Consider the following 15,390-nt stretch of genomic DNA (forward strand, 5'->3'; position numbering starts at 1 on the left):
ACTTCATGGAGAGTGTAATCTTGCATTGGCTTTTGAAAATGCTAAATTCTAGAGACTTGTGTGAAAAAGAAACTCGGGCCTTAAAATGCATTATCCACATGGTAGGACTTATGCTGGTGTTTAAAAAACAAAGGATGAGCTTTGTTCTTTCCTTCTGGTTGTGGACAAGGGCATTGAGTCCTATTTCAGTGCCACCCCTTTGTGCTGGAGGATGGATGCACAAGGGCTGATCTGCCATTCACTATGAGCTGTGTTTGTGGACCAGGGAGCTAGTAGCTAACAGTGCCTTGATCAGATGAAGCTGGAGGGGTTTGTTCAGAAGGGAGCACATCAGAGAACAGCAGTCTGTTGAGCTGGATTCTTCTATGCAAAGCCAAGCAGTTTTTGAGTTCTTTTAACCTCAAGGTTTTGTCCATTGTATAGAGTGAGGTGCCAGGGGATTTGAAATGCTTCAAGGATTGCCACAAGAACTTTCTTTCCACTGCTAGCTTTCCATCTTTCTACCTCTAGCTTTAATACTTTCTTTTCCTTCTTGGTTTGTTAATGTCTTTTGCCCATCTGGTGTGCTGGCTCCAGGCCACCATTCTCTCACAAGAGAATGAAACACCACAACATGGGTCAGTGAGCCATCTGGGAGAAGCTTATAAAAAAGAGTGGAGGACCTTAGATGAGGCTCAGGGTGTGATCCCATGACCCTCACAGCCCCACCTCTGCAGGAAAGCAACAGGACATGGGTTTCTGGGAGATTTTCAGGGGTTGGTCTTGGGCTGCTGTAGGGGGGAGAAAATGCAGGTGCTGAAGTTCAGTCTTGTCTGTTTAGTGTGGGACACTGAGTGATGACAGCCCCAACGAGAACCTGACTGAGAGGGTCCTGCAGGACGCGCAGCGCCTGTTCCTGATGAACGATGTCGTGCAGCCGGTGACCGTGGATCCCTACGTGACTCAGGACAGCATTCGGTTTTCCAAACTGGTGGTTGATATTGTCCAGGGGAAGGATACTCTCTACCACGTGATGTATATTGGGACAGGTAAGAGTGTCAGGGCTTAGTAAAGTACTCTTCACTTGCTTGTAGATCAAACAGCCCTAGTAGCCCTATCAAGACATCATTACAGTTGCCATTCAATATCAGTTGTCATTCAGTATCAGTTGGCTCAGTATATTTTGGCTCAAAAGTGAAGACTTGAGGCAGAGTCCTAGGTGAGCAGACCATAAATCCATGTCATGTTTAAAACCAGTAACATTTGCATCCCTTTCCTAAAGACGTGTTTCAGCTAAGCAGGATAATACACGTAACTTGCCTCTCTGCACTATGACATACTTGTCTCTAAGCACTGGTAATACTTACCCTTCAGGCTTGCCCAAGGTTTTAAATCTTTCTTCCTTTGCACTTCTGGGTGCCTGCTGGTGTGTGACTCCCAGTGCTTTTGGGAATGGGCATGCACTGCAATGTAATGTGGGGAGGGGAGCTGAGGCAAGTGCTTTTTATGTGGTAGCATAGTGAGCCAGTGGTAGAATTAAGCATATGATTTAGCCTCTTGATTCCTACTGCCATCTTCTAATTAGCAGGATACATTGCCTTTTCTGAAAAGCACAGATATCTTGGATAAATGAAAAATGCTGAAGAAGGACAAAGTGTTATAAATGGTTGTCTTAGCCCATATTCATACTAATGATAGAGGTTAAATTAAATAGTTTGATTAATCAGAGCATATGGCCAGCCTCATGGGTATAATGTTGTTATCCTCAATTGCAAAGCTTTGACTTTAGAATAAGATGGATTGCTTCTGTAAATGTTATTTTAATCTTATATCTGAATGCAGAGTCATTACCCCATTCTCATGTTACCACCTTCCAGGATCGTGTCATAATTTATCCAACTTTTACTACCACTTACTGAAAAAATTATCATCTTGGATGTGTTCTAGAAACACTCCCACTGTGGGAGTCTCCGTGGACAATGATTATGATGAGAAGATTGTCCTTAAGCAGAAATACAACATGGTTCTGCCATTTTGATACCCTGATATTCTAAGGAATTTGTCCCAGCTACTAAGCCTGACAGAAAGCTGGGATACTTTCTGCCTTGTATCATATGTATGGAAAGGTCTGCTGCCATAACCTTGCCTCCTTATTTGTGTTTGCTTTCTGGCCCTGATTAGTGGTGACTAAAGAGTGAGATCTGTTGGACCTGGAATATTTGAATCAGTCAAATGCTTCAGCAGAGACAGTCCTGCCCAGAGGCAGCCCTGATCACAAACCCAGTCTGGAGGCAAAGCAAGCCCAAACTTGGGTCTCAAACTTGTTCCACACTTAAGGTCCTCCTAAGTGAAAGAGAAGCTTTGCATGGCAGCCAACCCCACCACTCTAAATTGCTGAGCTTTGGCACCAGCACAGGAGTGACTGGGATAGAAAGATTAAGCATCAGGAACAATGAGGGCTGATTCGGTGTTTTAATCAAAAGCAGTGTGGTTGTCCACTTTTCCCCAGTATAAATCTCCCATGGTTTAGCAGATCTTTAAATTGTCCAGGTAAGGGCACTGTGGACACCAATGTATATGTTTCTGTGTATGCAGTGCTCATGCCATAACATCCCCTTGCTAAGCTGGCAGGATGGCTTCTTCCAGGAAGAGGATCAATTAGATATGTGACCCGTGAAGTCCTCTGGAGGCCTCTGAGATTTCCAGCAGGGCTGCTGCATCTGTTGCCATTTGTCATGGCATCTAATCACACCAATCTGCTCCATAAACCAAAAGAAATACAGACTCAAGGCACCAGAAATGATCCCTGCTATCTCAGGTCACCTTGCCCTGTAGCTCACTGGTAACAGAACCAGACTTTCCTCTGCCTCAGTGCTCCAACTGGGAAATATTTCCAGGTAGTCTGTCTCCAGATGGTTCAGATCCTTCTGGGTTTCTATTAAAATACATTCACAGGCAGTTTCTGTAATGTCTGAGGATTGTAACGATGTAGCTGGAGCTCTTTCTACCACAGTCAGCAGGTGACCCAGAACTAGATTTAAAGCAGCTGTGTAAAGTTATTAACATTTCACTCTTTAGGCAGGTATGAAATGAAGTCAATGCCTCCAAGATTTACTTGTGCCTTGTTTCTTGTTCTATTAGAGTATGGCACCATCTTGAAGGCCCTTTCTACCACTAACAGGAGCCTGAGGAGTTGTTATTTAGAGGAAATGCAGATCCTCCCTGATGGACAACGGGAAGCAATCAAGAGTCTCCAAATCCTGCACAGCGACAGGTCGCTCTTTGTGGGCTTAAATAATGGAGTGCTAAAAATTCCTCTGGAGAGATGCTCCATGTACAGAACAGAAGGGTAAGTAAATTTACAGCTCTGATGTATTCCACTTCAGGTTAAAAAGAAGAGCACCAGGGAAACATATTCCAGTCTGGTTCAGTTTAGAAGGCTTTTTTTATATCACTACAAGACAAAAGACACTGTTGAAAGTGCATCTCCTGATAGATCCATTCATGACAGGAGCAATGAGAATGAGCAATATTTTTTGGTAAATATTAATTAGTCCTTATCAGAAATAAATTGTATGTTTAACCAAGGAAGGGTTTGCAATATTTATTATTCTTTTAACTTGACATTTCAATGTTGCTTTTATGAAGTCCCTGTGTTTTGCTGGTAGTTCTTATTGCCTGTATGGCTGCAGGTTTCTGAATTTGGGTTGCAGCCAGCCTTTCCTGGCTTATCTGAATGATCACCTTTCAAATCTGATGAGGCAGAGCTGGGCTCTGTGGCAATTTGTTATTGCTTTTAGAAACCAATAGCTCATGTCAACTATGTGTGACATCTCTTACACCTGGGTGGATTCTGTGCCTTGATTGTACCTTTTAAAAGGAGTAGGAAAAAAAAGACTTTTTCTAATTTTCGACCCTGACTCCAGAGCAGTTTTCCACCCAGAAGTGTGTGTAGGAGGTTTTTGCATTCAAATCCCTCCATTTAAGCAGGTGAAAGGTGTGATACCAACTGATTGAGACATTATGCTCAAATAATCTCCCTGAGTGTGTAGTGTGGTCTGCTGTGGGTAATTGCTTGTTTACATCTCTTGAAAATACTCTTACTTCTCCTCTCTTGCTTTTGCCTTGCTTTCTTTGATGAGACTTTTGTCTGAAACTGTTGTCCTCTGTGCTGGACAAGTGGAAAGGTTTTTTCAGCAACATCTGAATGGATTCCCTCTTTCATGGTCTACTGCATAGCCCCTGTTCTCCAGCCAAAAAAAAGGGATATAGAAAATGTCACCACAGTTTTATTTTCAACAAGTAGAGTTTATCTATCAGTTTGCACTAAATTACATCTGTCTAAATATAAAATGCCAGCTCTTTTTATTTTCATTGAACCTTATAATTATCCCTTTCAGAAAATACAACTTGGTCATTACTGCAAGTTTGACACAAAAGTGTTTAATGTGTGAAGGCTTAGTTGCTTATACAGACAGGCTGACACAAAAGTCTTTAGTAAGAGAAAGAGACTCACAGCTGGAAAATGCCATCCTGTCCTTAAAAGCAGAGATTAAAAAAGGTAGGGCATACAAAACAACAGCTGTCCTCTTCAGGCTGTCCTGGTGAGTTTCAGTTTGGGAATATTTATGTGTGTATACATATATAAGATCCAGTTTCAAGAGAAGCTAGTTCTTCCTTTTCTTTCTTTTCCTAATCTTGAGTTCAGCTTTCTGGTAATTTATAGATCGTGTCCCAGTTTCAGCCTGCATAAGTACTTTGTATGACACTTCCATTAAAACTCAGATGATGGAGCTTTGCTCAGCTGCTTAAAAAAAGTGACAAGTAGGGAAAAAGCAGCAGTGGCTGGAAGACAGACAAGTTGGGGTACCTCACAGGAGCACCATCCATTTAGGACCTGAGGGCTGCAGGGTAGTCCCCTGCTAGTATAAGCTTTTCCCTGCAAAACAAAAACCTGGCTCTGAAGAGGTTCCCTTGCCTGCTGGTGGCTACAAGCAGCTTCAGTTTTATCCATTGTATGGCTCTGAGTCCTAGCTGGAATTACTGGAGCACTTGTGTACTAACACTGTTTTTTTCTAAACCAGCTTTCTGGAGGAATTTTTTAGTGAAATAAGGAAGCATCCCAACTCTCTGGAGGTTGGAGAGACTCGAAGTCTGTCTCCACTGACAAGTTTCATGATGCTTTTAGGCAGTTTAAAACCAGCCACTGAGCAATACCGAAGTACACAAGATAGGGTCTCCTGAGAGCATGCTGGGTGCATACATTTGGTGATGTAGAAGGTCAGATTTTGCTGAATTTAAGTGCTGGCCTGCTAGTGTACTTGTGTGCATTGCAATGGATCCCTTGCCTCCTGACTGAGTCTTGTGGAGGGGCTATGCATTTGAAAAAGGAAGGAAAAAAAGGAGAAATTTAGGAAAGCTAAGGAAGATTAATATTTATTTGTTGGTTTGTTTTTTTGTTTAAAAGGATGCTTGTGATACCATTATTACTTTTTATGCTAAGCTTTTTTTTTTTTTTTGTAGGAAATTATTTAACTGCAAATTTTTCAGCTGTGAATGTTGGAGCCTCTTTTCCCTCTAGCACCCTGGCTAGGCTGGTGATAAGTCAATTTGGCCTTCTTTGTATTTGTTTCAATACTGAACTGTATTGAGAAGGATATTTTAATTTCCTCCAATGCATTCCACCTGGCACTTCTCCTGAGCTGTGATTTATTGCTTACTGTTGTGTCTATGTTTAATACATGCCAATATACAGCCACCACGGGAAGGAGGGCTCCTGCCCCTACAACACCTCCTGCTTACTTTTTTGTCATGCTGTGACTTCTTGACTGGCCTCCCTGAGAAGCTCTGGTTTCAGCAGTTTTTATAATGTAGTAGTTTTGGTGGGGGTTCAGAAAGCTTGGAGGTGATGGAGAATTTGTGCCTCCCAGGCAGGAATACCACAACTTTGTTTGTTTTCTTTGGCTCTGCCTTTATGTTATCAGAAAACTCTGCAGCCCTTTACACCCTGGGGGCTGATGTGGGTTTGTGATTGCTGACATAGAGCTCTTACCTTCCCCTTGCCTTCTGCCTTCTCCTTGGAACAGGCAGTCATGTATCGAGAGAAAATTGATCCTAGCATTGATCCCCTCCAGCCATCCTTGCTGCTGTGCTGTTTTAGAAGCTTGGGGCTTGATGCTGAGGCTCAGAAATGGGGCAGAGGAAAACGCAGCAGTGAAGGGAAGAGGAGGAAAAGGAGAGAGATTTCTGCCATCTCCTTTGCTGTTTGTTCATTGACATGGCATCAATTTAATCTCTTAAATGGTGACCAGTAACTCAGGGCCCTGTTTGGATGTGGTTTGTTGACCCACTATATTTCTAGGTGTCTGAGCAGGGTTTTGTGTGTGCCCACTGACCTGTCTCAATCTGCCTTTTCAGAACAGCCACTCTTAGCAACAGGACAACAGGAAAGCATCTGTAATGTCAGCTGCCCAAATTTACAGGCTGGACTTGGCTGCGGGGACCTTGCCTTCTGCGTGTGTTTTCCTGTTGTGCTTCATTGCTGCCATTCCCCAGTCTCACTGGAGACTACTAGGAAATGTTCAACGTGAGCAAAACCTACAAGCCCTTTGAACATGCAGCTTGTTTTGAAGACTGCTTTGCTGGGTGGTAGCTTGGCTCTGCTTGCTGCTGGATTGTGCATGGCTTTGAAATAGTTGTAATCTTCCTGCAGTTTTCAAATGACCTTGGATTTTTTCTTCAAGTTGCCCCCAAGGCATGGGAAGAGATATTTGGAGAGCCAGTATTGCAGCTTTATCACTGGCACTACTACATCTCTGGAATATGTCTGAACCAAATCCTGGATCTGAATTTTAGAGGGGTGAGAGCTTTAGATCTGGACCATAATTTTCAGGTGGGGCTTATTTGTAGGGTGGCTTAGTAAGTTTTTCAAAGGGCAAAGTAAGATTATTCATTTGGGGAATTGCAGTCAAACAGGTGGGAAAATGAATCTGGTTTCAGGGAACACTTTGTGATGTCTGTGTTCTATGCCTATGCAGAACCAGGCCTATGGGCTTCTGGGCAGTGAGACACCCTGAGGCAGGCCTCAGAGTGGTTTTGTAGCTATTTTTTATTATTTGTTCAGATGGAGGAAAGAAAATATGTTTAGGAATGAGACCAGAGAGTCTCTTGAATACCCACCTTATCTGCTCTTTGTCCTGAGCTGTTTATTTTAATGGATTTTATGTTGCTATTCAGTCTTTCATCTTCCTCCCTCCAGTTTTCTGCATAAAATTTGCAGTTAACATGATTCAAGTTGCAATTTTGGGATGAAATTTTGGTCCTGAGCATAGTTTGGCTTGCCTGGCCTCTCCCTATGTGCTGAATCCACATGTGGGCAACCCAACCCATCAAGTTGTGTGAGTCAACCACCTATCAGTGGAGACACTCCTCCTGCCCATGCTGTGGAGAGAACCAGATCCTCTTGTGTGCAACTATGACACACTCTCATTTGAACTGCCCTTTTTTTCTGACCAGGATTCAGGGAATTTGCTGTTGACTGATGCTGAGTTTCTGCCATGCTACTTGGCCTAAATTCTGCCCTACATCCCCTCAGGCCATGGTGCTTGTTGCAAAGCTAGTAGAAATGACTTAGCTGACATGTAATGGTATTTGCTGACTTGAGACCTCAGTAAGAAACACAATTCACCTCTAAAAAACCCTGGATCAGTGATCAGACACTAAGTGCCTATAGGTGAGTAACTCCTGAAATGGCTTCAGGGAGTTTTTGGAAGAAAAGGGTCAGCAGCCAAAGTAAAGAGACAGACAGTGTTCTGCCCTCTTTCTCCAAAATGCAAAACTGGAGCTCCCTGTTCCACTGTGCTTCATGTACTGGTTAAGATGTTACATGGAAAATTGCTTTGGTGGTTATTGTTATTTTCTTCTTTTTGTTTACTCCTCATACGGTGCAAAATCCTCTGTAACGAAAGAAAGAAGAATTCGAGTTTGGGATTGCAAAAACAGTTTTACAGTATTCACAGATTTCAGGAGTGAAACTGTTGGGGAAATAAATGGGAAGGATAATACAGTCTGGGAAGTGATCTAAAAATTTCCCAATTTTGGGAAAAGAGTGAGTTGACTGCGGCCTCTCCACTCATATCACTCTGAGTGATATGGCCTCTCCAAACTTAAGGCAATTAGCTAATTATTATACCACCAATAATTCTGAAAACTTCAGAAGACTTCATAGGCAGAAAGGAGTGTTCAGCCCAATCTTTTGTCATCCAAAGGATCCAATAATACATCAGGATAAATCACTAAAAATCTGGTTTGGCATTCTGATTACATTTAAGTAAATAGCAAGACTCTCACTGACAGAGAATGAAGACATCACACAGAACCACAATCACTAAAGCTCTTAGAAAGAATGAAGTTGAGTAGATGAAATGGATCTATGTTCTTTAAATACAAGTACCAAATAATACCATTTTCTTGATCTTGAAAACACATTTGCATCTGCTGTAGCAACCAATTACTCCCATTTTCTTTAATATAGCTGCTCATATATGTAATGTTAAGCGAATCAATACTCTTTGCACAATATGGACCTCTAAGATTCAAGGGAATGGTACAGATCTAAGAAACCTGGATTTCAGGATAGCAGGTAAAGAGCTGCATTTGAACAGTCTGGGAAATGGCCATGGCTGTGTGTGTCTGAAACTGGAAAAAACAGAAGATGAGGGTAAGCAGCAATGTAGCAAGCAGGGGCACGTTTCCAGTAAGGTGCCAGAGAGATTGGTTTTCAGTTTCATCTTGTTTGACATTATCTTTAATGGCATGGAAGAAAGAAAATAGCATACTTTGTAGATGGCATTTAAGTATGAGAGAATCACAAATAACAGTGAGTAGAGAAATGCAATGTGGGGCCAACAGGGAAACCAGCAAGAGGCTGAGTTTGAAGAATAAGGCTGTGCTGAAATTGCCAGTGTTTGCATCACTGAAAAAAAGGACAGAGGATGAAAGAGTGGAAATGAGCTCTGCTCTGTAGCAGATGAATTATTACAGATTTTCCCATTTTTATTAAATGTTTTAACCAAAGGCAAGCTTTACATTCATTTTAAGCTGTCTGTAGACTTCTAGCCTCCAGCTTTTAGTTCCCAGCTATATAAATGGCCCCCAGTGAATGGTACTGTGGCAAAAGGGGTATTTAGTAGTAGCTGTAGTCGAGGGTTATACAACTGCTGGAACAGATGAAGGTCCCTTCAGAAAGAGCCAATCAAAATCAGCTCATTTCAGGGCTTACTGCCTTTTGTCTCCTCACTGTCATGATTAGGTTGCCAGTCTGTACTGGGGGGCTTTGGATTTTCTAGGAGGGAGAAAAAAGCAAGAGGGGTTGAACAAGATGAGGGCTTTTGTTTGCTCCTTATTTTTAAAGTGTAGTGCCAACATGACTCCCCAGATCAGGAATGGCTTAGAGTACAGATCCTTTTACCTCTAGCAGGCTGGCTTTAGGCCAACTCAGATCAATGATGTCTAAAAGTCATAACCATCTGATGCCTGCTAGGTGGGCTGTGTGAAATTGTGTTCAGCACAGTGGTGACTGGCAGGAAAGCAGGTAGTTTCCTTGGAATATGTAATATTAAGATGACATTGATGCTATTGTTATACAAACAAGATTATTAACTAAAGCTACCAGCAAGCCCCAGGGCAGATATCCATTGCATCTGTCAATTCTTGCAATTTGCTACTATTATGTTGTAAGATCTGTATTCTAGGCAATGGTCATATTCAGTGACATGACTCCTGATGTGAAGAGTCTACAGCCTTACTGCTGCCATGGCTGGTTTGCTTCATGTCTCAGGCTTCCAGGCAGCATTTGCACTGTAAAACACAAGTGTGTCCAGAGTTAATGCTGAAGGAATATATTGCTACAGATGCATCATTAACTTTTTATTAGATGTGCTGTTTCACCTCTTTGGGGAGGAGGAAGTATCCTGAGCAAGAGTATATTTGTTTCTCTTGGTTTAGGTTTTAAGTTTAAGCACATATGAGTACATAAAATATGTACAGGTTGTAGAAGAACATAATATTGTACTGTCTGTTGTCTCTTACATGTCAAAATATCAGAGTACTACAAATCTCTGGGAACACTCCAGGCTGCAAAGAGGTTGGACTGCATTTCAAGAATATCCATTTTCTTAGGTGATGTTGCCTCTTGTTAAACAGTGGAATGAACATTACTTGAAGGTATTTTTTTAACTACATGGGAAAAAGCAATGGAGAATATATTGACAGGACCACTTTGCACTTTATGCAATATTAAAATATCCCTGTATTGGACAGGAGATGTGTTAGATCCTCAGGGTGTAGTAGGTGGTCTAACATTAGTTTGCCTTTCCCAATACAAATTAATCTACAAAGGCTTTGTCGAATTGAATCTTCGTCTTGTTAAGCAGAAAATAATTAGCCAGAGCTTAACAAAATCCAAGTTTCACAAAGGAGCTGCTTGAATATGGATTACTTTGTGCAGCCTGGGTGACAACTGTAGACTGTTCTCAGGTTGCTTTATCTTCATCACTCACGTCTTTCTAAGTTTTCTACCTTCGCAGTTTTCTTTCCCTTCCTAAATCCCCATTTTAGTAAATTTTTTTTTTCTTAAATCATCAGCATTTTTCAGTGGCTTTGTAAAGCACCTGTGTCCTTAGCAGTGGATTTGCTCTTGCCACACCACCCTTTTTCCCATATCCACTTACACCACCACAGTCACACATAAGTCTCAGATGTGCAACCGGATGAGCAGAAATGCAGGAGCAGAGCACATCTTAATCTGACAGCCACCTCCAGACTCTGACTGACACAAGGGAGAGACAGGGAATAACATCTGAGTGCACTGATCTGCTCAAGCTGCCTTTCAAAAAGGATATCCAGTCCCCTCTGCCTCTTTCCACATGGCAGCCCTGTTTTCCTAAGGCTGAAAAGCCTGCTGAGGCTAGAAAAGTGTTGTGCTTTGCAATCCAGACAAACATGCCCCACATTCAGGAATTCCTGCTGGCTATTCCTTTCATTAGGACTTTAATAGTATCTGAGTTTTCTTGTGGATGACTGATCCCATCACTGGTAGTCAGAGGCCCTCTTGTACTTCTGTTTTTATTAGAGGTCAGTTTTGTTTGGCACAGTGACAGGAGTTTCTAATAGTGTTTGTGGAGGAACACTTAGTCATTTTTTTTAATAACCTGCTTTACTGATGTAAACATAAATCCAGATTTAATCAGACTTTTCCTTGGGATGGCATTAATCTTCATATTTGAATAAATGCAGCATTGTTTTATTTCACAGCTTTAAAAATAAAAATAAACACGCATCCAATAAAGCCACTGTTGCTAAAAGATGATGGAATGGGATGTCAGAAAGTAAGGAACAGAATAGTTTGTTGTGTAGATTGTGTGAGGCCATAATCTATAAACCACAATCGATAAAAGTGATATTGAAAATGGTACTGCAGGAGGTGGAAACTAGCAAGCCAAGGTCCCTGATGTGGAAAGGAAAATGAGGTGAAACTGCCTCTGAAAATCCTCTCTGTGCACTGTTTCTTTCAAATAAGTTACATGTGGCTCATAAATGGACTTCAGTTTTAGAGGTCGTTTTACACCGTGGCTTTAATTTATGCATTCAAACCAGATCATGTGTAGAGCAGCAGTCACTGACACTAAGCATGTGTGGGTGATAAATTACACACACAACACGTGTCCTCTTTGGCTTCTCTGTCTCTGCTCAAATGACAAAATACCAAACCTACCTGTCCAGGATAACCTCAGCTGTAGTGGTACAGCGGTGGTACCTGTGAGCTGTAGTGTGCTCTTCTCAAGTAGTGTCCTGCTCCACAGATAGTCCTGTTAATTGCTTATCAAGAATGTGGCTTCTCATCTTGAGGAATGGGCAGTAGCATCTGGCACTGAATGTGCTGAATTCACCAGCTGAGAAATGAAGCTGCTGCTTGACCATCGCCTGACTAAAGCTGCTCAGTTCCACTTGGCTTCTCTTCTCAGTGGGGATAGATAATGGATTTGTACAGATCACTAACTTAGCTCTGTAGTTTGAATTTTTAAAGATATCAAAATCAGAGGGATTGTTTGAAGGTCTGGTGCTTTTTTTCCCTTTCTAATCTTATTTTCTTAAGCCACAAACATCCTTTTGATTCTTTTTCTTCTCTTTTTGTGCCATCTGGCTTTAGGGAAGACAGAAGCCCACTCTTCCTTGCTCTGGCTATTGAGGTTGTCAGTAACTATGAGTTGGTTGGCTGGAAACTAATATGATTATTTGTTTAGCTCATCCTCTCCACAGGTTGATAGCAAGGAACAGTAAGCTAACCTTGTCAGGAAATATCTGTCTGCCAAACACAGCCTTATGCTTGCAACTAACAGGCACAGCTAAAAACCCTTATTGCTTGTAAAGTGCTGTTCTAAGAGTTAACTGCTTGAAGAGTGCAATGCACCAGTGTGAAATTTTGACATCTTATTCCTCAAAAAGAGTAAGATGAACTCTTGTGCTACCTATGCCCCTGAGATGCTGAGCACAGATGAGTGAAGGTTGCTCAGTGACCTGCAGCATCAGGCTTAGAAATGTTTGCAGAGCACCAGGTGATGGTGCTGCTGCCTCTGTGCCTCTGATGAACTAACTGGGGATGCCCTCAGGGGTTTGAAGAACAAGATGTTCACTGCAGGTTCCAAACTCATCAGCAAAAATGCAGAACCCTTGCCTGGTACAGTTGGCAGGGTTTGTGAGGAAACACAGTTTGATAAGAGAGCTTCTCAGTCTTTGGTCTAGAGTCCTTCCTCTGGAAATCATCATGTCCTGTCATTTCATTCCTATTTGGTTTTAGTCATCAAAAAGGAGTGAGAAAGAGGTAAATAAAAAGAGAGGGAATGAAAACTGGAAGAGCAAGCACATTGTGGCAAACGAAAGGAGCAAAGTCCTTCAGTGAATGCTCTGGATGACAGTTTTGTATCTTTTGGTACAAAATCCTGATCAGCACCTGGATCTTGGAAGCAGAAACCTTTTTGCAGTGCATGCCTTTTGTGAAAGCTCAACACCATCAGGCTCCAAATGCCCCATAAAAACTCTTGGGTCATAGGTAAGAGTTTCCATTTAATTCAGTGGGCTGTGGATAGTGCTCCACTTGCAGAGTCTTAAGCCTTTGTGCTATCCCAGATCACTGCTGCAGAAATGATTGCAACAGCCAACAACAGGGAGCCTTAGAGCTCCCAAACAGCAGGCAGCAGGTGAGCTCTTACAAGATCTTATTTTTATGCAAATATCCTTGGTAAGTGAGAATAAGGAACTGAAGAAAAAAATACCTTGAATAGGCAATACAAGTGGAATTGTTTTTCAGGTGAGCATTTTCAGTGTATGTCTTTATGCCTCAGATAAGGCATAAAGCCTCAGCATTTATTGTGAGACAATGAATTAAAGTGAATCAATATTGATAGTAATGCCCTGTCATAGTAAATTCAACCTCTTAGATACCTGTCAAGAGGAATTCTCCTGAGTCCTCACTGAACAGTGCTATGGTTAGGAGATGGCTGGAGGGGAACTGGGGGCATGGACCATGTGGTACCATCACCATCTTACATCCACAAGCATTTGTAGGATTTCATTAACTAGCTCATTAACACTAATATAGCCAGTCTTAACCTGCTATGCTTGGGTAGTCTTCTGGGATAATGGGTTCACTCTACTTGTGTGAATTATGATGGGAGAGGATAGTGTGTCGTTAGTCCCTTGAGGCATTCCCAGCCTGCCACTACTGAGATCTAAGTGTGGTGTTGTCTGGATAGATGGTATGAAATCTGGCCCACTGAGGCAATGGAAGAAGTTCTATTGCTGTGAAACATCAGAATTTCATTACAGCATATAAACTCCTTAGTATCTTATTTCACAATATTTACATACCGCCCTGTGAGACTTTGGGTCTGCTGGCCTATGTGAGACTTTTCAGCTGCATCATAACATGAAATGGTATTTACATGTAAACATTTCAATTTATTTTATGTTCTGAGTACTGGGGAATGCCGTGATAGCTTTACATTTTCTGTACAGTGGTGCCTGATCTACTAAGAATGAAAACATATTTCTGAAGCATTTTGATCTGTGCATGCATACATATATTTGTCTTTTCATTTGTGGTTGCTGGTGTGGTTTTATCTTTTAATGACATAAATAAGGACATATATTCTAAAGATATTCTAAGGATATTGTAAGGATTCGGGTGGATTCTGAAGTGCTCACTTAAAGTATTTGCCAGAATGTTCTTTTGCAGCAATGCACATTGTAATGCTTTTCCTGCTTACTAAAGGAAAAAAAAAATGGAGCAAATTGTGTGTAAGTAGATACATTCCTCCTCACCTTTAAGTGTATCTCTGTCAGCTGATATAATAGGTTTCTCACCAGAGTTGAGGCAGATGAGTGAGCTCTGAGTCCTGAAGGGAAGCAGACAATATAGCTATTTTGTTTTTAGATTTCAAATGGTTTTGAGAGCCTGCCATCAGATGGGGAGAAGTCCTGGGCTTTGATGGTTGTTAAATTATAGCATGCAGGTTTTGACAGCCCAGCGGAGCCCGGGCTGGGCTGGAATTCATCACACCCAGGATGCAGAGTGCAGAGATGGCCATAGCTCCCCACCAAGCCTTGTGCCAGGCTATTCCTGGGGCCCAGCACCGTGGCCTTCGGGCGGTTCTGCAGCCGGTTCCTGATGGCCTTACAACTGGGTCAGTGGCAGCAGCAGAGGATCGTGGGCTGTGGTTCAGTGCCTGCAGCATTAGGGATCTGTAGCTTGCTGCTGGCAGCCAGGAGCAGCACGTTACATGGCACCCTTCCTGACAGTGCCAGCAAAGTGGTCAGTGCCTAACTGGGATTTATTGCAGCCCGTGGAGTGGCTGAGGGCTGCAGCACAGAACATATGGGGACTATTTCCTGGATTTATGCAGCACATGTTTTCCTATAAATTAAATTCAGAGAAAATGTGTATCATAATAGGGTGATGCTCACAACAGCTTTTCCTGATACGAATTACAATGACCTCTCAGCTTGCTGGGTGCCCAGCGAGATGGCTTCATGAGGTTGGAAACAACAGCATGTATGTGGTGTCAAGGTCTGAAAGCCTGACCAAAAGGCTCTCTAACTAAAAGCAGAGGCTTTGTTCTCCCCTCCACCCCCATTATTTCTCTCATTATTCTCCGTAGAAACTGCCCACTTTCCTCCTGAAGGACCAAATTACCAAGAGGGTGCACAGATGCTCCAGTGTCTGCTCCATAATTAACTGGGGGCTGCCCTTGCTGAGGGGCTGCTGGATGGCAAAGGCAGCACTGGATGTGCACTGGATGTGCAGCATTACCACTTCATGAATGAGGGGAATGTGGGCTGCCAAAACAGCAGGAT

General features: G+C 42.3%; 1 protein-coding gene across 4 annotated transcripts in view; it reads left to right on the forward strand.

Annotated features, from left to right (window-relative positions):
* The window catches only part of SEMA5B (semaphorin 5B), a 273,579-nt gene that overhangs the window by 212,458 nt on the left and 45,731 nt on the right, over nucleotides 1–15,390 (forward strand). For all 4 annotated transcript variants that reach the window (XM_071746657.1, XM_071746656.1, XM_071746654.1 and 1 more), the window contains exons 11-12: nucleotides 821–1,028; nucleotides 3,121–3,328. In XM_071746657.1, coding sequence (XP_071602758.1) covers nucleotides 821–1,028; nucleotides 3,121–3,328 — 416 coding nt within the window. The remainder of the gene's footprint in view (nucleotides 1–820; nucleotides 1,029–3,120; nucleotides 3,329–15,390) is intronic.

The sequence above is a fragment of the Heliangelus exortis genome, chromosome 6 (assembly GCF_036169615.1).
Source record: "Heliangelus exortis chromosome 6, bHelExo1.hap1, whole genome shotgun sequence".
NCBI lineage: Eukaryota > Metazoa > Chordata > Aves > Apodiformes > Trochilidae > Heliangelus > Heliangelus exortis.